Source organism: Antechinus flavipes, chromosome 1 (genome assembly GCF_016432865.1).
Source record: "Antechinus flavipes isolate AdamAnt ecotype Samford, QLD, Australia chromosome 1, AdamAnt_v2, whole genome shotgun sequence".
In the NCBI taxonomy this organism is placed as follows: domain Eukaryota; kingdom Metazoa; phylum Chordata; class Mammalia; order Dasyuromorphia; family Dasyuridae; genus Antechinus; species Antechinus flavipes.
This window is the reverse complement of record NC_067398.1, coordinates 187,168,277-187,192,215: the sequence shown is the minus strand read 5'-3', so window position 1 is coordinate 187,192,215 and position 23,939 is coordinate 187,168,277. Positions and strand designations below refer to the sequence as shown.

The 23,939-nt window shown below is 34.2% G+C and overlaps 1 protein-coding gene across 1 annotated transcript in view; it reads right to left on the bottom strand.

The window, feature by feature from the left end:
* Window positions 1-11,149: 11,149 nt before the first annotated feature.
* Window positions 11,150-23,939, bottom strand: part of LNPEP (leucyl and cystinyl aminopeptidase) — a 112,637-nt gene continuing 99,847 nt past the window's right edge. The window contains exons 14-18 of the mRNA XM_051994147.1: window positions 22,938-23,122; window positions 22,473-22,634; window positions 18,766-18,906; window positions 18,024-18,105; window positions 11,150-17,153 (exon numbers count right to left, since the gene is read on the bottom strand). Of these exons, the coding sequence (XP_051850107.1) occupies window positions 17,022-17,153; window positions 18,024-18,105; window positions 18,766-18,906; window positions 22,473-22,634; window positions 22,938-23,122 (702 nt within the window). The 3' untranslated portion in view covers window positions 11,150-17,021. The remainder of the gene's footprint in view (window positions 17,154-18,023; window positions 18,106-18,765; window positions 18,907-22,472; window positions 22,635-22,937; window positions 23,123-23,939) is intronic.

The following is a 23,939-nucleotide window of genomic DNA, read 5'->3' as shown; positions in this document are numbered from 1 at the left end:
CTATTTTATTGGTTTTAAGAGAGGAAAGAAAAGGGAAAATTAAGACTAATGAAGTAATGAGGAAAACATGCAAGAAGCTTACTATTTAATAGAATTGCAGTGTCCCATAAGAAACTGTCCAACACTTTAGTCAAATGAGAAGAGTAAGCATTATATGAACCTAAGAGTAGGGCAAAGGGAGGAAGATGCTTAAGGAAGATGGTAGAATCGAAGAGGGCAAAGTCACAATCAACATCTTAATTTACAACAGCAAATCATAAAGTGGCAGATTAAAGAGAAAGTAAAGGGATAAAGGTAGTATAGTATCTTATGGTAAAGGTCTCAACAATACTATCTTTAACATAAAATTAAATAGATCAGGATGATTTTGCCTAAGTAGCAATAAAGAACAGTTTGAGAGAAAAGGTAAGAAACATTACATAGAATGCTGTGATTTTATGTTAGATATCTGAATGTTTTTGAAAATGGTTAACAACTCTAATTCAATCTAGTTCTCCTCAAAGAATTTAATTTAAAATATATAAATACACTTTATGATCCTTCCTACAGACCAATAAATAATAAATTAAGATTACTATCTACTTCATCTTATCCTATCACACAGACTACTGAAATAGTTAAATAGATCTTCTTGAGGGCAGATCTCCTTCCTATAAGCAGATTGTTCATCCAACTTGCTGCTGCCATATGAATGTTTCTAAAAATCCTGCTTTTATTTTGTGATTTACCTGTTAAAAACCTTTCAAGAACTCCCAGTCCTTCACACAACTACAGAAATAATAATCAAGAGAAATATTCCATAATACAGGCCTGACTCTGCCATTAATCTGCTCAATAAACTCCAGAAGCTTCCATTACTTCTAGAATAAAATATAGGGTACACTGGAATTTAAAACTCTTCTTAATCTGGTCCCAAAGTATGTTTCTAGCCTTATTATATATTACTCTCCTTTAGGCACTCACTGATTCAGCCAAAATGGCTTTCCCATGGCTCCTCATACACAATATTCTACAGCCTGTTTTCCTGCCTTTACACAAATTATTCCCCATACCAGAATACACTCCTTCCTCATCTCTGCCTCTTAGAATTTTTAGTTTCATTCAAAGCTCAGGCCAAATGTTACTTGTTACCTGGAATCTTGCTGTTCCTTCCCAGGTGCTAGTGCCTTTGCTCCAAAGTTACATTGAACTGAAGGTAATTATCTCCCTGGGGACAATATATATATGCTCCTTCACATTAAAAAACAATTTAAAAAAAAGGTTTTCCAAGGTTTTTCCTCCTTTCATTCATTTTTTTCCCATCAAAAAGAAAAAGCAACAATAAAAACAGGACATTTATTGAATGTCTATTAACAAGGTTTCATGAAACAAAATTTGGTAACACCCATTTCCAAAAGAACGTTCTTTTCAGATTTAAGATCTCCCAGGTGAGAACCATCAGAAAAGAAAAAAGGAAAAACTAGAAATAATAGGATTTTTTAAAAAATGAGGATACAAAATATGGCTGTTTGAGGAAGAATAGGAAAAAAATCAATTATCAACTATTCTTATCTAAGCTTCCCCCTTGGGTTTTTGTTGGTACATTTCTTAGAGTGAACCTTGCCAAGGTGCTTAACTAAAAAGTGACCCCCCCCTAGAGCTGAGTGAATGACTAAATCATTCTCACATCACATGCAATTATAGGATTTGGAAGCAGATAGCCTTATATACTTAGATTACAACAGTATTGAATTTAAATTAAATACAATAAAAAAATAAGTTATAAGTCCTAATAAAAATGTTATTTGTCATCAGTATAAAATTTCTTCAGTTTGTTATTGCTCACTTTTATGAATATTTTCCAACAGTTTGTTTTTTCTAAGATCACATAGTACTTTTAATTTAAATTATTGTTTAAAATTAGTTTTGAGAAGACATCTAAATAAACTCTAAGTTAGTAACAAATTGAATCTTCAAATGAATACTCAAACCCAGGAAAATACTGAGTCATTTTGTCACTTTTTTTTTTTTTTGAAGTATATGTTACCTATTTCAGAAAGGCCTGGAGAGACTTATATGAACTAATACTGAGTGAAATGAGCAGGACCAGGAATTCATTATACACAGCAACAACAATACTATATGATGATCAATTCTGATGGATGTGGCTCTCTTCAACAATAAGATGAACCAAATCAGTTTCATTTGTTCAATAATGAAGAGAACCAGCTACACCCAATGAAAGAGCTCTGGGAAATGATTGTGAACCACTACATAGCATTTCCAATCCCTCTGTTTTTGTCTGCCTGCATTTTTTATTTCCTTCTCAGGTTAATTTTACCTTATTTCTAAGTCCTATTTTCCTTGTGCAGCAAAATAACTGTATGGATATGTATATCTATATCATATTTAACATATACTTTAACATATTTAACATGTATTGATCTACCTGCCATTTGGAGGAGAGGGTGGAGGGGGAAGGAGGGGAAAAGTTGGAACAGGAGGTTTTGCAAGGGTCAATGCTGAAAAATTACCCAAGCATATATCTTGTAAATAAAAATCTATAATAATAAAAAAGAAGTATATGCTACTTTAAGTTCTTTTTTTACTTTAATTAAATAACTTTAAAAAGAGATTTATATAGTAAGATCTATTTTCTGAGGATATGGAGTAGATGTTATAAACTTTGAGTCTTCAGGCCATATGGCTTCCATAAATAATTATTTTGTGATTGCCTAGTACTTGATAGAATTTGAATTTACAATGACTTGAGTAAATCTGAGTTACTCCCTCAGGATTATCATCAGGTATCACCACAGAAGGTGAGAGAGTCTGTGCTTCTTCAGTCTTCTAACATGAAAAGGAATATGTTCAAGACTCCCACATACTATGACTATCCACTACTGAGCTTACTTTGCAATGGGACTTTTTCCTCTAATGGAAATACTAAACTCTTTCAAGTTGGATTCCCCTTTTCTGGACCTTTTCATCATCCCTTTCTCCTTCCATTTCTCATTTTCCTTTTCGTCACCCTGTGCTGCTTTCATTCTATTTCATTATGGCTGTAACTAACCCTAATATAAAATATAAAATTGAAATGGTTATTGAATTTATTGAGTAAAATCATATATGCTCTGTTCTGAATTGTGTATGTTCTGTTCTGAATTTAAGGATTGGGGAAAATAATTTTTTATTTTTATTTTCCTCAAAAACATAGTGAAATTAATTATAAATTGTTATTCACTTGGCACTTAACAAGGACCAAAAGTAATCATTTGTCTATATGTGCATTCTATCTTTCCAACCCTATAGTAAGCTTCTTAAAGGTAGAGAACATGTCTTATAACTCTCATATTTCCAGCAACCAGAAGATACCAATAGTACCTCCTCCTTGTGGTCAAGATAACCAGTTCCAATTGTGCCAAGAGGATGTAAGCTCCATGTTAGGTGACTACACGAGACTTCAAACATTTGTAAACAAGGTAGACCTTTTGATGTCCGCCACTTCTATGTCCAGATTATGGGTCTTGCTTTATCAAGCTTTTACTGATTTGTCCATATCTGCTACTTGGTGACCATAATTGGTTGCAGTGTAGCCTCCAAATCATTTCTCTGTGTCCACAAACACGTACACTAGGTTGGGAGAATTCTTTCTGAACCAGCTAATAATTAGATCATTCAGCAAAGATATATATTTTTGGCTGAGGCAATTGGGGTTAAGTGACTTGCCCAGGGTCACACAGCCAGGACTTGTTAAGTGTTTGAGACTAGATTTGAACTCAGGTCTTCCTGACTTCAGGCTGGTGCTCTATCCACTGTGCTACCTAGCTGCCCCATCAGCAAAGATTTTTTATCTTTACACTAAACTATCAAAATTTGGGATTTTTCTTTTTGAGCCTTCAACCCACCTACAACTCTATTACCTACACTATCCTTTTGCGTTTTCATATAAGAATTCCCTTTCCCTTATGTCTTTAGCTTGCATAAACACTAATTCCAAAACCATAAAGCAATGTTAAGGCAGCATAGTGGGATGAAAAGGACACTAAACTAAGAGTCTAAACAGTTTGAGTCTAATTCTAACTGAGACACTAGTGAGCCATATGATTTGGAGCAAGATATTCAATCTCTAGGAGCCTGGGTTATTTATTCTTCAAAACCAGAGAGGAAAATTAGACCAGCAGTATCAAATTTAAAGAGAAACAGGGCCACTAAATAACATACAAGATTCCCTGGAGGGCACATATTGACTAAGAAAACTACATGTTAACATTACCTATGGTTTATTACATATTTATTTTGTTAAATATTTTTCAATTACATATTAAACTGGTTCAGATTGCACATGGGAGTGTTGAGTGCCAATGAGTTCTACTGGCTGTTATTTGACCTCTGGATTAGATGTTCCTAAAAATTTCATTCCATCTCTGACTCTGTGAATCTTTATCCAAATTTAACTCTCTCTCTAACCTTGATAGATAAGCAGAATGGGCTGATGGAAAGATGATCAGATTTAGAGTCAGACTCTAAAAGCTGAATGGAGTGTCAAAAATCATTTAATACTGGCCATTCCCAAGCAGTAACTCTCTCTGCAACATTCTTGACAATTAGTCTTTCGTACTACAGTGAACAAGAATGCGTTATTTCCTTGAGAAAGCCAATTCTACTTTTTTTTTTTGATAGCTCTAATTGTTAGAAAGCTTTCCCTTAAATGGAATGAAAATCTGTATTTCTACAACTTCCACGTGTCAATTTATTTGCTAAAAGTCAAATCTAATCTCCCTTCCAAAAGGATTAACCAGATTTGCCCTTCAAATAGCTGGACACCTCTTACATCACTTTTAAGCAAGGTTGTGCTTGTAAATGTTTAACAATCTGCTCTCTGCAAAAATAAGTGTATACATAAAACACTTTTAATTTTAATCTTCATTGTTAACATTTTCCCCAACACTTTCTGTATTCTAAACAATTAATAAAATTAGCATTATTCTTTGGATATTAGGGGCTTAATGAAGGTGAGAAGGGAGAGATAAATCCTTTTCATTAGAGGTAGGCTTTTCTAGAATTTAACTGGACAAACTGTAATGACAAGGGAATGGTGTAGGTAGGCAATTTTTGGGAATCCTATCCAAGTGTTACTTCTGACTAGACATTAATTTCCTGTCCAATTGTCCAAACCATTTAGTTGGTTATATAGAGGATCTGTAGTCCCACTGAAACATTACATTCAATTAGTTTTTCCTAATTATTTGAATCAAATATTTCAATCCTGTTCTACTGCTGAATTTCTATTCTTTTACCTGGGTTCTCATTCAAAACCTCTACTTTTTTTAAAGACTAACTCAAAGTAGACTCCTTATAAATACCTGGCCATGCTGGAATATTTAGATATTAAATCACTGTTGTAACTCTAGTCAATGGGAGCCCAATTCTATCTGCACATTCAAAAGCAGATGAAATCTAAAGTAGGCAATTTATTCCTTGTCCCTTTCCACTAGCGACAATCCTGGTGTGGTGAGTTAAGACAGACCCAATGCTTTTCGAGTTTCTGACTAGTGACCCAGACTTTTAGCCCCAGCGGGTCAATTGTGCAACATCTGGTATCAGGCCTCAACTTCTCACATTCCACAGCAGGAACAAATGTGAAAAGGAAGAATTCTAGCTGGGGAATTCACAAATGAATATCAGACCAAAGCTGCCTCAGGCCACCGTGAGAAAACCTCCAAAGGCTGTTTTGCTGTGATTGAAGCAGGCTGCAGTCCTAGGAGGCTTGTAGCTCAAAGCCTCCTACTACATCCTCTCAACTCCCACTCTACAAGAACCAATCCCATATGTTCCAGCTGCCACCACCCATCCTGTGCTTGCAAAACGCAGGCAATATTCTCCTAGAAGAAGCAGTTCCCACAAGGAAAGAAAGATGGGCAGTTATTAATACAATATCCCCTATTATTATATATGCTTTCTTGAAATGGAAATTCATTGTTTCTTATTTTGAATCCTTCTTGATGTTCTGCTGGGAACAATTTTTTTTTTTTTTTGCTTTTTTCGTTTTTTTTCTTAGTATATACTTAAGTTTTAAATAAATAAATACAACAACAAAAAGAAGCAGCTCCCACTCACCAGAATAATCAATATTTTCTAGCTTAGCTGTATATTATACAGGGGAAACTGTCTTTCACTTATTGATCTATGTCCCTCTTTTCATCTAGCTGTACTTCATCACCCTTTCTTCCCACCAGAAATCAGTATGTGCTCATTGAATAAAAGAAAGTCTGTTCTCTGTGTGTGAATGCATATATAATGTACTCATAAACCAAGTAAGTAAATCTTCCCATTACTTTGTATTTTGGATTGTATATAGTTCACTATCACATCACTTTAGCTCAACTTAACAAACATTTGTTGAATGCCGACAAAGTATGCTGTTACACTGAGAATACAAAGATAAAAAAGGAAAGAATCTCTATCCTCAAGAGTTTACACACTACTAAGAGAATATACATGGAAAAATAAATACAAAGTAACAATCCAAAGTAAATTCAAGAGGAAGATATTATTAATGACTAAGGGGATAAAAAAAAATCCTGTACTAAAAAGTGGATGTATTTTCTTTCTTTCTATTTTTTTTTATTAAAGCTTTTTATTTTCAAAACATATACATTGGGGGCAGCTAGGTGGCACAGTGGATAGAGCACCAGGCCTGAAGTCAGGAGTACCTGAGTTCAAATCTAACCCCAGACATTTAACACTTCCTAGCTATGTGACCCTGGGAAAGTCATTTAACTCCAATTGCCTCAGTAAAAAGCAAAAGAAAAAAGAAAAATATATACGTTAATAATTTTTCAACACTGACCCTTACAAAACCTTATATTTCAATTATCTCCCCTTCTCTCCACCCCCTTCCCTAAATGTCAAATAATCTAAAACATATTAAACATGGTTAAAAAAATTAGATTAAATCCAATATATGCATACATAGCTATACAATTATATTGCTGCACAAGAAAAATCAAATCAAAAAGGAAAAAAATGAGAAAAAAATAAAATGCAAGCAAACCACAACAAAAAGAGTGAAAATTCTACGTTGTGATCCACACTCAGTTTCCATAGTCCTCTCTCTGGGTGTAGATGGTTCTCTTCATCACAAGATTATTGCAACTGGCTTGAATTATCTCATTGTTGATAAGAGCCACATCCATCAGAATTGATCATCTTATAATCTTATTGCTGCCGTACAATGGATCTGCTCATTTCACTTAGCATCAGTTCATGTAAGTCTCACTAGGCCTTTCTGAAATCATCTGCTGATCATTTTTTTATAATAATAATATTCTACAACATTCATATACCAATTTATTTAGCCATTCTCCAACTGATGGGCATCCACTTATTTTCCAGTTTCTTAAATGGCTGTATTTTCTAAAAATAAATTCTTTTTTTCCCCCTTAAATCTTCTTGCTTCCTTTTCACTGAAAAAAAAAGATAAACAAAACTTTTTAACCAACATGTTTCATTACATAAAACAAATTCCTGCATTAGCCATGTCCAGAAGAAAATGTCTAAATCTGTACATTAATCATTTCTCTATATAGAGGTGGGTAGTATGTTTCATAAAAAAACTTCTGGAATCATGACTAGTCATTGCATTGATCAGTTTTTAAATCTTTCAAAGTTGTTTGTCCTTTACAATGTTATTCATAATACAAACTGAGACCTATTGAAGACCTTAGTTTAAAAAAATCAAGGTCTCCCACTGCATCCAGGGCCATCTCTAGTCCTGATCTCTATTTTGCCACTGGACCCAGATGGCTCTGGAGGGGAAAATGAGGGCAGATGACCTTGCCCAGCCCTCGCTCACTTAAATACAACAACAATAACAGATCATGGTCCTCTTAGAGAATGAAGAACAAAAATAATAACAACAAATGGAAATAATTGAGGAAAGAAATGAACATTCCTTGATGACAGTCTAATTAAGATAAATTTACACTGACCATACCTCTTGCTTCAAAAGACTAACACTATTGACCACAAATAGGTTAAGAGGTAGTCAGTCAATCAATAAACATTTCCTAAGCATCTACTATGTTCTAGGCACTGTCAGTCAATCAATAAACATTTACTAGCACATCTACTATGTGCTAAGGCACTGTGCTAAAGACAGAGGATACAAAGGGAAAAAAACAAAACTAGCAAACAGTTCCTGATCTTAAGGAATTTACATTCTAATAGGGAAGCAATATGCAAATAACCATTTACAAACTAGCCACCTACAGGATAAATTGGAAATAATCAACAGAGAGGAGGCACTAGAAAGGACTAGAGGACAGAAAAAGGGTTCATGTAAAAGGTAGGATTTAAGCTGGGACTTGAAGCCAGGGAATCTAGGAAGTAGCGTTGAGGAGGGGAATCTTTCCAAATATGGGGACAAACCAGTGGAAAAGCATGGAACTAAGAGATGTTACATTCTTGGTCAAGGAATAGTAAGGAAGCCATTGGGGAGAAGGGGATAGTGTAGGATTATGTGTACATGGGAAGGGGTTAGCTTTGGCAAGAATAACCACTTCTCCATGTGATAACGAGCAGAAAATGGCATCTGGGTGGTAGGAGAGAAAGGGAAAAGAAGGAGGAAGTTCTTGGCAAGTGGTCTTAAACTTTTCAGTAAAATATGAGGTAAGATTCTCAAGCTGAGAAGGTAGGGGACTTGGGGAGCCACAAGAGACTTAAGAAGGATGAAAAGGTTTTAGCGAAGGGGAGGGAAAAGCTTTCAGAGAACCAAAGACATTGGTATTTCCCCACCACTCACTCTGGTGTTGGGAAAATGAGTGACTACTGTGAGTGAGCGTGGGACTCTAAGGTCCCAACCCTCATCAAGTACAGGGTCAAGCTGTCAAGCTGTCAAGCTGGACAGCAATGCCACCTGGTGGTAATAGATTGGAGGACAGCTGAATTAGGAATGTAAAGTGAAAATTCTAACTAAAATGAATTAAATGATTATGAAGACGGGGAGTCAGTGGGGAACAATAGAAAAAAAATGGACTAAATCAAAGAGCTAGGATTTAGTCTTGCGATGGCCATCTGGCCTTGGGTAAATCACTTCACCTTGTGAAGTTCAAGTGGAGATGTTCCTTTTCACCCTCCATAACCCATAAGGTTGTCATTTCAGTTTCTTAACGTTTCCAGGATGCAAGCATAATACCTAATAATACATCTTTAACTCCAGCTACTTTTGTTCTAATTGGAAGCCATTTGATGTGATTTGAATCCTAGTGCTGAAAGAATTGGATGGACGGTCTCATAAAGTTACCACTGAATGCTCCTTGAGGACAGGGGCTACCTTTTGCCTCTTTCTATTCCTCACACTTAGTAGAGAACCGGGCACTTAGTAGGTGTATTGATTGATTGCTTATCAGGATATACAGCCAAAACTATGTAAAAGGATATATACAATTCATCCACTTCCAGACCTTAGAATTCTGGCTCCAGCTCTTCTCTGAGAAATTCTTTATTTCAGGCCTCCTCTGAGAGAGAAGATATAGACCGTGTCCTTTTGTAGCTCTGCAATGGTTTGGTGAAAGGAACTAGGGTTGTGAAGCTGGGACTTTGGCTGTAAAGCACAAGTGGATGGCGTTAACCACTCTTTGATGTGATCTGCTGCTCTCAATGTGCTTCTGATTCTCTCAATGTCTCAGCTGCCTTATGCCAAGACCTCCCTTGAGGGCCTGAAGCATTCCCATTTGCAATCCTGAAGTTTCCCATTGGCGAGTTCTTTCCAGGACCTCCATTTTTGGCACAGACCCTCAGCAACCATATTTCATTCCTTCATAACCTTCATACCCCCCCTACCTCTTCTCCAGTCACTTTACTAATAATGCAACCCCTCCCTCAACCTACTCTTCCAATCAATGACTTTGGTCTCCATGTTGCTCCTTGAATTCCCCATCTCTAGGATTTAGACATTATCACTGGCTGTCCCCATGCCAGGAATGATTTTTCTCCTCCTGGATTTCTTAAAAGTCCAGCTAAATTCTCACCTTCTACAAAATCTTTCCCAAACCTTAATTCTAGGGGAAGGGGAAGGGAATAGGCATTTATATAGCAACACTGTGCTAAGCACTTTTCCAAATATTATTTCATTTGAGCCTCACAACTCTGAACAGATGTGGTTATTTTCTCCTCTTGTACTTCCTTCTATTGATAATTTCCCTATTTATTCCATACAGAGCTTGTTTATACATTGTTGTTAGCATGTGGTCCACCCCCATTATAAAGGCTCCCGAGTAGGGACTCTTGCCTTTGCATCTCCAGTGCTTAGCAAAATATCTAGAGTCATTAGGTGATTAATAAGATTTGTTGGCTGACCTACATCCGTCACCTGCCTGTGCTCCCGATTCTCCCATCTTGTCTCAGTTATTTTTTACCCTGAGATTTCTCAGTGTCTGGGACAGGTAACATTCATTCCTCTCCTATGATGACCCTCTCTCCCACTAGTGAGTTCTTCCTGGGTATTTTGGGGTGGGTCCAGGTAGCCAAGTTTCATCCTCCTCCCAGTTGTGCTCCCGACTTTTCAGACTTTGACAACATGCCCTCTTCACATCTAATTTTTCCTTTTATGTATTGTTCTTCTCCATTAGAAGGGGTAAATACTTTGAAAGCAGAGAATTTTTTTAAACTTGTTTTTGTCGCCCTAGTGATTAATACGACTGGCACATACTAAGTAATTAATAAGTATATGTTGCCAGTCTAAGGAAGCAATCTCTTTGATCTAAACAACATAGCTAAGTCAGAATTGACTCCTACCTTCTTGGAAAAGTGGATTATAATTTTTCACAAAGGTTTAAATTAGACGCTGATTTAGCAATGTTGTCATAGGTAGGATTGAATCTCTTGTAGATCTAAAACTGTGATTTTGACCCTTTCAGAAGGTCACATAACAAAAGTCAGTTATTGTCCTCAGGCAATTTTTAAAATAATGAGTCAATATTCATTAAAAAATCCTGTTTATCTGGTACTGGATTGATTATACTCAGTGTCCTTGAGGAGAGAATACTTATAAATGAGAATGAAGAGCAATGATTCCTACACTAGAAAAATTCTATATCTATTTGTATACAGAGAGATGCTTTTTTAGAAATGTAAAATTTCACACCCAAACAAATGGTCCAGACAATTCTTGTATTTAAATATTTATTTTCATTTCACAAAAAAAAGCAACAGTGTATGCAGTTACACATGCCTTTCAGTCAGTGCCGGTTATATGCAAAACCATTTATTTAAGTGTAAAGAAAATAAGCCTTTTCCCCCCCTTTACAAGTGAAACTAAACACATTTGCATATACAATATCATATATACATCCTATTTTCAAAAATCTCCCACCTAAAAGCAAGTTATGATACAAGCTTAGAATTCCTCTGGTCAAAGGATAGACACAAGATTTGTATTGTATACGTCTAAAGGCATTAAAATACAAAAGTGTTATTCCTTTACAAGTTTCTAAGTTATGAATTCCCAAAGTACTTGAAAGCTACTTTTCTTTATAGCTTCAGTACTTGGCTTTATCAAGACTTAGTTGGACTAAGACTTAATTATAGGACTTAGTTTTCTCTCAATGTGAGTTTAGTAAGTTGATGCAAATGCTCCATTTATAATATCATACTATATATTCTCATATATACATACACACATATATTATATATTTATTGATGGTTTGTTTCTTTCAGTGCAACTTCTGGAGCATTTTATTCAATCAGGCCAAAATTGATTCTTTTTGAAGTAAATATTTTAGATTGAGAACCATACAGAACTTACTAAATCACCATCATGACTAACTCAAAAAAGGTTCCCATTCTCCCTTATTTATGATCACATATAAACTTCTATATTTCTACTACAGCAGCAGGTTTAAGTAACAGCAAAAAATAAACTAATTTTTCAACAATATAACCTGAGAGTTTAATGTGGAAAATAACATTTGTTTGCAACTTTCCTCGAAATCATATGGCATTCCTGAAGTCAATGCCCTTTGGGGGAAAAAAATAAAGTAATACAAACCTTTAGGACAGAGTAGCATCTTAATAAATAGCAGTAAAAACAAATTATGTTAAGATGCTATTAAAATGTTTACACATTCATTTCCTTTGATATAGCCAAATGTGGAACAGTAACATTTACCATGTGGCAGATGAAGCAACTGTGAAATATGATACTAGAATGCTGAAAGCTAACATACTAGTCTATGGATACATGAAAAGCATACAAAAATGTACAGTTAATGAAGCAGTCTTATTTTACATTTCAGAGATAACATCCTGTAAGACAGGCAACAGCAAGAATTATATCAGAAAAAGGAACGTTCTATCTAATGGAAAACACCTAATGACAAAGAAGGGGTCATAAATCAGGTTTGGGGGCATGGGTGAAATCCCTAGCACATAGACACAAGGAAGAAAAATCTACTAACATCACATTGATGTGGTACCTATATTTGTATTGACCACAATGTAGGAACACAAATTCAAAAACATCACCCAATGTGCCGTACCCCAGTATAGACCATCATCATCTTAGAGCTAGACACTTCAGGTCATTGTCCACTCACTGCAGGGCTAACCATGTTAACCTTCCATTGGATAAACTCCAGTGGCTCCCTATCATCTTTGAGATAAAGTATTAAATACTCTGGTAATCAAAACCCTTCATAATTAGTACCTCCTACACCTTATATCTTATTCCATCCCTCATGCCCAATGCTCTGAAGTCCAATAACACTAGCCTCCTTGTTGTTCTTCATACTAGATCCTCCATGAATTTTCACTGGCTATACCTTATGACTGGAATTCTCTCCCTCTCTATCTCCTATCTTTCCTGAAGTCCCAGCTAAAATTGAACTTTCTGGAAGAAGCCTTTCCTGATTCCTCTTCATGCTAATACTTTCCTTCTCTTGATTATCTCCAATTTATCCAACACAGAGTTTGTTTGCACACAGACTTGTCTTTCAATAAGACTGTGAGCTCCTCAAAAAAGAAAAAATATCTCTGACCTTTTTTGTAACCATATGGGTGAACACAATACCTAGGCACATAATAGGTCCTTAGTAAATATTGTTGACTAACAGTACTTACTAAACACATACTCACAATGTTACTGAAACAACTAGAATGGCATTCTACAGTCAGATTTCTCACAATTCTAACAATTTTCAGGTGAGCTACATTTTTATAATCCCTTGACTGAGTCCTTCTTACAGTCAATGAGATTATTTTATAGGACCATACACAGTTTTATTTTTACATAACTGGCAAGTTAATCTCTTTTAAGTTTTTTCCTGCCCACCCAAATCTATGTACTTCTAAAAATTTGCTTTGCTGAGTTTTCAATATCTTTTATTCATCACAAGTAATGATGGATATGATTTGTTTCCATAATAGGTCTGTAACATCTCCCTTCCTTCTTTTCTAAACAGACATTCATCTAATTTACTCCACATCTGCTACCATTAACAAGGCCACCACATTGATGCAACTTTAAGCCAAGGGGCAAAGATCCAGCCTAAAGCAAAGAAAACTAGAGAGAGTCCTGGGCTGCTTACAAAACAAATATACTGGAAATTGTCAAGTACATTTGTAGTCATTAGATAAACATAGCCATTTATATGGACTGCTGCAGATTCACTAGTACCTGGGAAAAAATGACTGAAAAAAGTAGCAAAACCAAATTATGGATGCATGTGTAACATGCATGACTACATACATTTGAAAAAAAGAAAAAAGAAAAACAAATACACCTTAGGAAAAAATAAAAGCATTTGGGGCTAGGGGGGAGAAAGATGATACAGTGCACAGGATTTCAATTCTTAAGGGAGCTCTAAAAACCTAGATCAAATAGTTGCAACAGTCCTTAAAAATGATTCATCTTCTAAAATGTATATAATTCTGCAATATTCACATGAAAAATATATCTATTTAAGTGCTCTGAATGTGCAATAGTTTGGCTATAGATTACAGTTCTTTGTGGCATAATCCTAGGCTTCGTGCTTTCAAAAACTTACTCTATGGGTCCTATTCTTAGTAGGCTATTAGCACCTTCAGTGCTTAATAAATGCTTGTTGACTAACTTAACTCACAAATATTTACTATCTTGAGATCCCTTTATATTATTTTCAAAACTTTGAAATTATGAGTTCTCTTTATCAATCTAATTCTAAATCCAGTCAATTTCTGGAAACAAGACTTGTATAGGCTGTTCCCATTTTATTCTCCATATTTACAAAAATAGATATTAATAAATTACCATTTGGGGGAAAATGAGTATAGGTTGGAATCTGTGATGGAGAGAATTATCACAGATTCTTGGAATATATGAAACTCTTCAACAATGATCAAACACCACAATAGCTTTTAAAAGTAGTTTATAAATAAGCTTAATAAAATGCAGAAAGGCACTAGCTTATGGTAGAAGTTTCAAAATACTTTGCAGACTAAAACATTCAATTATTTCTATACTGAAAATGACACACTTTGGGCAAAACAATAATTTTGTTTCTCTCTTTTAAGCTTCATTGCTTCAAAATAAATTAATTTTCCTCCACCATCCTCTACTCTGTTAGGTGCCCAAACCCTATTTGTACAAGGTATAAAGAGTCATTAAATTTTCAGTCATCAATCTGTGTGTTTATGCAAAAGCATGCCTCTGTCTCTCAGATCTCATTAATCTTGAATCTTTATGATTCATTCTATAGTTTCAAAAACAGTTGTCATATGGATGGGTTCAGAATAAGTCTGACACTATCAAGTATTTAGCCCAATGAGTACAAAACCAAAGCATGGAAATAAACATTATCTGGAAAAAAAAAAAAAGGTCAGAAATGGATCATGAGAAATCTTTTCTTTTATAATGCTTAATATAAAATATTTGGCTCCACTTACAGTGCCAAAGTTAAAAAGAAAAAGTAAATTTCAAAAGAAGAAATGCCTTAGAGACTGGAAATGTGATTATATATATATATACATGATTAAAAATACAACATGATTAAAAAAAAAATCCTCCAAAGTCAACTGACTTCCAAATTTAGGATCATAATAGTTTTCTCACATCAATTAATTTGTCCCTTAATTTTCTAAGTATAAAAATAGACTAAATTCCTAAATTTCCAATAGTTTCAACATGGCACCCTGGTACCTTAAATGTGATTGTCAGGATATTTATTATATTTTCTATTCTGAAATTGATGGAGATAAGTGGTGGGAAAGAAAGTGCACTGGGAAAAAAGAACACACTATCATTTCCATATTTAAAAAAAAAGGCTATTGTGTAACTTGCTTTCCTTTTAAATTCAATATAAAAATATTTTACACAAAATAAAATATAATTTCATAAACAATCTCACATATAACTTAAAATAACTGATATTTGACTAATAACTTTCTTACTTCATGAAAAATGTACCCTTTTCTATCACTCAACTATGGACATTTCTAAAGCAACACAAAGGTCTCTTTTTTTAAAAATAGAAAATTATTTTAAAGCAAATTGTGGGGAAAAAAAACACCCAAGAATTTGAAGAAGAATCTTTTCTCCTAAGGAGTGAAACATAAAAATCTGGGACTGTGTCTGCATAGTTCAAATTATTCAGATACAGCCTCCATAGCCTCACAGCAAGTGTCAGAATGGCATAGTTCACAGTTGCTCTGGGCTTGAATTTACTATTTCCTTAAAAATAACTGTTACTTTAATTAAAATAACAGAAAAAGAAGTTTTCAATTATGTACTGTTTCTGAAACTAAAAAAATTAAAAGTCAAACATTTTTATAAGAAATTTCATCTTTTTCTCCTTCTACATAAAATGTGAAATATCACATGAAATATTTTGGTTTCTAAAATGTCCTGAAAACTATAAACTAATATACTTCTTCATCAAGTCAAATAAAAATACAACGGTGAGGACAATATAGTGAGAAAATCTCTTTAATCTCTAAGGCAACTAAGACAATGGGAAATCAAACTTAAAAGACATGAGTGCTACCAGAACATAAAACATACCATTTAATGATATGTCCCTAAATTCAAAAGTTAGGGAGTGGGCTGAGCTGATATTGGAGTATATGGGAATGGTTTTGGTTAGGGATGTTTTTGGAGGGGGGAGGAAACTGTGTGGAAAAAATCAGTAGTTAAGGAAAAAGTTAAACTACAATTAACATCTGACCCAACCTGAAGTAATTTCCTATGGCAATGTTTTAGGGGCTGCCCAAAAGTAAGTGAACAAACAAACATGTCCAAATATATGAACACACACACATACACATACACACAATCAAAATAGACCCAACAATTTAGATTCTTTCCAGATATTTGGCTTTCATATATAATAGATATTTTTAAGATTTGTAGCACCTGGCTACTCAACAGACAAAAATACAAATAACAGCTCAATATCCTATTTATAATGAATTTTTTTTTAAAGTTGCATACTCATAATTTGAAGCCAAACCCAACCCATTAACACTTGGCTTTAATTCACTATAGCTAAATGTTTCATTATCTGGCTTCCCTATGAAACTTTCTGAGGTTTTACTAGGCCTTATATTCTGAACAATATCTATACACCATAAAGCAACAGGATCTTGGTCTAAGGGACACTGATAAACTAGAATTTTGCAAAGAAAAAAGCTTACATAATAGCTCTTCTCTTTTTTGACTGTGTCAATACTTTTCCACTATTGAAAACCCAAACCAGTTTCAAAATGGAATCTCACCTCCCCATCCCTTTCAATTTGTACGTTCTTAATTTAAAGATTCTTACAGATATTTGGTAGACACAGGTAAACACAGTTCCATAATAAATATTCTATATCCTACCCAGAGGCACTCTAGAAAACACAGACAAAATATCAAAAGGATGTGCCCTGAGCTCACTAGAACACCTAATAGTGCAAACAGCTTTGCAGTGATACCCGGGTTCATCCTGGCTTTTGCAAAAGCAACAACAGATGAACATTTCACAAACTTTCTGAATGTCAAACACAAAGAGATGATAGCACGGACTCTACAGCCACAAAGGCAGATTTTTTAAGTGGTTCTCCATCCACTGGATATTCAACTGGATGATCTGAATGGCCTCCTGGACGCAACGGAGTCTTGCCGTTGTCTCTGATTGGGCTTCAAAGAACATCTTTACCTGGAGGATTGACAGGGTCATAGTTTAAGAAAAAAGATAAAATCACATATATGGATTATTCCTCTCACATAAAGATAGAGTAGCACTGGTGAAGAGACAGACACATTTGGAAAGTCCGAGGCTGGTTAAAGGCTACAATCCCAAATATTTCTAAATAGACATAGTAATTTTTTTTCTAACCTTTTATTTATTTATTTTTTTGAAAGTTTAAAAAAAAAAAAAAAAAAAAAAGGAAAATATCTTCTCAGCAGCCAAAATTCATTTAGGAAAAAAACTGTATTCCTATATGTAAGTTCATTTATATTTATACATTTGGTGATTTAAGTTTAGAATATTATCAATTCTGGAGAAGCGTGGGGAAAGCAATAAGGGACCTCAAAAAATACTATGAACTTTGTGCCTTTTATATTACGTAACAATATATGATTATGTGGCACAATTATATGGCATGTAGTAATATGTAATTGTTTACCAAATATTAATGAAGTATTTTACATATAATTTGATTTTAAAATATTTATAATATTAATGTAATAGTAATAGCATAAATTATATATCATTTTGTAGTTTCTCCTTCAAATTATTTAGTAAATATTTTATACTTACTTATGTATTCTTCTTCCCAGCCCTATAAGGACTAAAAGTTCCTTGAGGGGAGACATTTTATTTTACTTGTTCTTTGGATCTCTGATACTTGGCATTAAGGCCTGATACATACAAGGCACTTAATACATGCAAAGAGAAAGGGAGAACCACCCTACATGGAATTCAATTTCAAGTTCTCTGAAGACATAACAAAGAGGGATTGTAATGAGAGTTTGAGCAAACATCAGTGGGAAGGAGTTGTCAATCTCCTTTTACATCACTAACCTCAGACAAATGTGTCTTTGTTGCAAACAGATGAGTTGTGCCAGCAACAATACTCTGAATGGTATAGGATCCTAAATGGAATCTGGTAGGGAGATATAAACACAATAAAAAATAAAAAAAGAAAGAAAGAAAAAAAGTGTTACCAAAACTATTAAATAAATGATATTCGTATTGAATAAATAATAGATGAAAACATTATGATTCTGCTGCGGATACTAAAGACACATTCTTCCTACTTCTAAGAGATCAACAGATATATACCTCTACAACAGAGACCCTGACAAAATATAAATATTACATTTTTGCCTCCACAAAGAATCTACATGCACCTTCCCAAAACACACAAAACACAATTTGTGCTATGAAACCAGGTAGAAGATTCTTAAATCATTCATTTATACAGTCAGTATGAATAAGCAGCTTTTTCAACATGCATGGCAGGACCACATTCAACAGTAAAACATCTATATGCAGATGTGTCACCTGCAATCTTGATAATGAAGTCAAGTATCTAAGATTAACACTTGGAAGAAACACAATGATTATTTCATACTTAAAGATGCAGCATTTTAATAAAATGGCACAGATCAAAATTATTGCTCTTGAAAACATTTTTGTTCATCAAAAAAATTATTTTTTTGTTATTTGGAAGTTGTGAACAATTGGGTACCTTTTTAATAGACCAAAAAAAAAAAAAAAAAATCACAGTCCTTTCAAGTTCATACTTCTCTGAATGACTTACTTCTGTATAAGCCTACTCCAATTCTCTTTGACAAAATCCCATGCCAATAAATGTCCAGCAAAACTTCGGCCAACAATTTTAATGATCATGGCCAACTTTTGTGAACGGATGATATCTCCATCAAGACTAGCTTTCAATAACCTAAGGAACAAAACAGATTTAGCCTCCTTAAATAATTCACAGTTAAACTTCTTCTTCAGTCAACAATTCCCAAGTTTAAGATAGGCATTATGATAAAAGTTTCCTACTATTTGCTTTTAACTTAAGGGAAAAACATGAGTATAAATTTTTTAGCTCATGATTGATCATCAGAATTCAAATTGCCTTTAGTTTAAAATGTTCAAAGGATCAAATCAACCAGATAAGCACTAAATAATAATAGATAAGCACATATAAGTTAAGATATTTACAAATGGTTATATCTGAAATGGAGATTAAGGAAAATAAATTCTTCAAATATAACAAAATGTAGAGCTTAATTTAGAACTTGAGCTTCTTAACAACTAATTTGGGACAAATTTTTACAGGTCTATAAAACTTCAACTATCTAAAGATCCTGACTTCTCTTTCATAGTTATCAACTTAGTTTCTTAAATAGCTTCTTTAAACTTCTCCCTGATCCACATGTGTAAAAAATGTTTATGGCAACCCTTTTTGTAGTGGCAAGAAACTGGAAACTAAATGGATGTCCATCAACTGGGGAATGGCTGAATAAGTTATAGTTTATGAATGTTATGGAATATTATTATTTTATAAAAAATGATGAGTGAGGTAATTTCAGAAAAGCCTAGAAAGACTTATATGAACCGATGCTATGTGAAGTGAGTAGAACCAGAAAATCATTGTACACAGCAGAAGATTATGTGATGATCATCTCTGATGAACCTGACTCTTTTCAACAATGAGGTGATTCAAGGCAATTCCAATATATCTGTGATGGAGAGAGCCATCTGCACCCAGAGAGAGAAGTATGGGGCCTGAATGTGGATCATAACATAGTAATTTCACTTTTTTTATTGTTATTTGCTTGCATTTTGTTTTGTTTCTCATTTTTTTCCCTTTTTGACCCGATTTTTCTTTGTGCATCATGATAATTGTGGAAATACATATAGAAGAACTGCATATGTTTAACATATATTGGATTACTTACCATATAGGAGAGAGAGTGGGGAGGGAGAAGGAAGCGAGAAAAAAAATTTTCGAACGCAAAATTTTGCAAAGGTGAATGTTGAAAACTATCTGTGCATGTGTTTTGAAAATTAAAAGGTTTATTTTTTTAAAAATCTTGTTTACCTCTTTTAGATTTGGTACCTTCCTTCTCTTGGCTCCTGATTTCTTTAACCCAAACCACAGAAACCCTCTGTGTTGAAACGTAGAACATAGGAGAGTAGTTCAAGATAAAGGATTTAGATTCAGAAACATTGCCTTATTTAGTTCTTGTGAATTATAAATAGATTAAATATCTAAGTATGTAGGAGCTACCAGGTCACTTTAAATAAATCTGTGTTTATGAGTACAAAGATTGCCTATTCAAATATTATAAACAATTTGACTTCTGTAACAAACTCTCACACACACATACACACACACACACACCCCCAATAAAATTTTCCAAGCTGCTTAGTGTCAGGGTTGATACCTTAAATTAAAAAAAAAAAGTTTTGGATTAATATGGAAATCTATTAAACATGATTATACATATATGACCTACAATGCTGTTTTGGGGAACAGAGGGAAAAATATTTGGAACATAAAATCTTCCTAAAAAAATAAATGTTGAAAACTGCCTTTACATGTAATTGAAAGAAATAAAACACTTTTTTATTTACAGAAAAAAGGGAAAAAAGTGTTTTTGTTACTATCTCAACTCAAGAAAAATTTTTGTATATTAGATTAGGTCATGAAGGATGACTTATTTTTTCTTTCATTAGAATCTTCTTTTACAATATTACTAATATGAAAATGTCTTGCATAATTGCACATGTATAATTTATATCTAATTGCTTGCCATCTTGAGAAGAGGGGAGGGAGGGACAGAAGGACAGAATTTGGTATTCAAAACTTGAAATAAATGGTTATATCTGAAATGGAGACTAAGAAAAATAAGCCTTAAAGATATTACCAGGGTCAGCCCAAGCAAAACTGTGAAGCAAAAAAAATCTCTCCTATTCTATGTACTTTGGTTCCATTCTTGTACCAACTCCCCACCCCTAACCCCCTCAGGATGCAACTGATCCTCAGTAGAGGATCAAATGAGATAATATTTGTGAAGTGCTGAACACCTTGCCTGGCACATAGTAGGTGCTTAATAAATGCTTTTGTCCCTCCTTCAAAATGCTGTGATGTACATCGCATATTATCCACATTTTATAGATAAAGAAACTAAGTCTCACTTAAGTTACTTTATGTAAGAATTAAAATGACATTTTCAAGGTCACAAAACTGCTTTTGTTAGGGGATGAATTCAGGCTTTCCTAACTTAAATTCCAGTTTTTCTCTACTTGTCTGCAGGTTTTTAGCATTGCTATATATTAATCAGTCTTCTCTGGCAGGGACCTTGTCTCCAAAAATAGTCTAGCTTTTATTTCTCCAATATAGATCCTATTTTCTAAGCCTGGGTAATAAGAAGGGAAAATATTTGAGAATGTGATAATGGGTCACCCTATTCTACAGGTATTTTGCTTTTTAGAAAATAACACTTAAACAAGGGAAGCTTTAACCTCAAAAGAATAAATCTCTAATGGTAGACAAGAGATATTATGGAGAATAAATGGTAAGCAGGGCTGTTTTGCTAAAAAATAAAGTATATTTCATATATTTAACATCTATTGGTCATCCTGACATCTAGGGTGGGGGGAGGACAGGGGGGAAGGAGGGGAGGGAAAGAGGGAAAAATTGGAACAAAAGGTTTGGCAATCGTCAATGTTGTAAAATCACCCATGCATATAACTTGTAAATAAAAAGCGATGGGGGAAAAAAAGAGTTCCTAAAATTAAAGAGGCAATATTAATTTAAAAAAAATAAAAATAAAAAATAAAGTATATCCCCTTCTTGCCATCTCAAAATATTAACTACACAGGAGACTGTCTGTTCTGCTCGGATGTGTGAAGCTAACCCTAAAGGCTACAAGTCCCTAACCTTCAGCATATCTTTTTAAAAAATTTTTTAAACTTTTTATTTAAAGTTTTGAATACCAAATTCTATCCTTCTGTCCCTCCCTCCCCTCTTCTCAAGATGGCAAGCAATTAGATATAAATTATACATGTGCAATTATGTAAAACATTTTCATATTAGTAATATTGTAAAAGAAGATTCTAATAAAAGAAAAAATAAAAAGTGAAAAATAGCATGCTTTCAATCAACATCAGTTCTGTCTCTGGAGGCAGCTAGTATGCTTCAACAGTAGTCCTTTGCAGTTGTCTTGGATCACTGTATTGCTGAGAAGAGCTAAGTCATTCACAGTTCTTCATTGAACAATATCGCTATCACTGTGAATAACTTTCTCTGGTTCTGTTCACTTCACTATGTATCAGTTCATGTAAATCTTTCCAAGTTTTTACCTTCAGCATATCTTAAAAGCACTAGTAAGATACTTAGCATATTGTATAAAATGGGTCGTTACATAGTTAAGAAACAGCTCATAATGTAAAGGAAACATATATATATATAAGCAGGGTAAGAATCAAAATTCTTTGGTGATTTCATACCAGTGAAGTTTCCGAACATCCTCTGAGCTGGCAAGAGCTTCAAGGATTTTGTTTCTTTCAGATTCTGATTCTGAAGAGCCATATCTTTCAAACAAGAATGTCCAGCCTGCCTCAGTTTTTGCTCCCACTTTGAATACCACTGGCATTACATCAGTTGGCAACCTAAAAGAGAGAGAAAGAAAGACACAAATGAGAAACCAGAACAAAGAGATCAATCAGTCAAGTTGAGACTTCCATGGAAAGAAGATGTTCCAGGAAAATGAGACTTATCCCAAGTATCACATGGAGACAGAGGAACCTTTATTATGCACTGTGAGGGGGCAAAGGAGGAAGGTACAAAACACAGAAAAGATACCAGTTTAAACATTTTTTAGAGATAAAAATCACACATTGATAAAATGTAATGGAAATGTAAATTTAAAAAATTAAAAATAAATAAAATGTAAATGGAAACACATACATCACCTTTTAGTACCCTTAGAATCTACCCATTCTTGAAAAAGCTTCATGGCGTCTGTAGTACAGTTCTCTAGATGATGGGTGCAGGCAAAGTCTAGCAAGATTGACCGGAGTTCTCTCTTTGACAGGGTCCCCTCATCAGTCCAAGTTTGTTGCTGGATGTGCTGCTGAAGTAATTTCGCCACTCTGTTCTAAAGACAGGATTAAAGGGAAAAGCGAAGAATAGGAAAATCATCAATCAATAGTCATTTTTTAAAATTTGACTATATGTCGGTTGTTCTACTAACATTGGGAATACTAAGTAAAGCAAAAATAATCTCTGCCCTTGAGCTTACATTCTAATGAGGAAGACATGTACCTATATAATGTTGATAAAAAGTAAATGAAAGGTCACCTTAGAAAGTTAGGCAAATAATTTCTTAGTAAAACTTTATCACCAAAGCTCACTCAAAAGGAAAGGGAAATCCAAGCTCATAATGTATACTTTTGTTCATATCAACTGATTTTTTTTTTTTTACACCTTAAGCTAAATGCATTTTTCTAGTTTATCTTAACACTGTTGAATTGTACTGCTCCAAATGAGTTGATTATGACAGAAGTGTCTGTACCCCAACAACAGCTTCCAACCACATTGAGGGATGGAAAAGTAATGGTTGTTTTCTTTATAGATGTACTATAGAGTGTTCAGGTGTTAGTCCAATCAATATGGAACAGCAGCAGAGGGGAATGACAGGAGAGGTGGTCATAGGTCCCTTCCAATTCTAAAAAGTCTATAACTGAGGACATGTAAAGATCTGGACACATAATTATGGAAAAAACACTCGATCTGGAATCAGAGAATCCCATTTCAAAGCCTGTTTCTGCTACTTATTACAGGGCACAGCAACAACATGAATCTCAGTTTCTTGATCTATAAAGTGAAAAAGAAGCAAGACAAAACTCTAAGGTCCTTTCTATTGCTAATAATTTAAAACCCTATAATACTCATATTTCTTGCAAATTAAGACA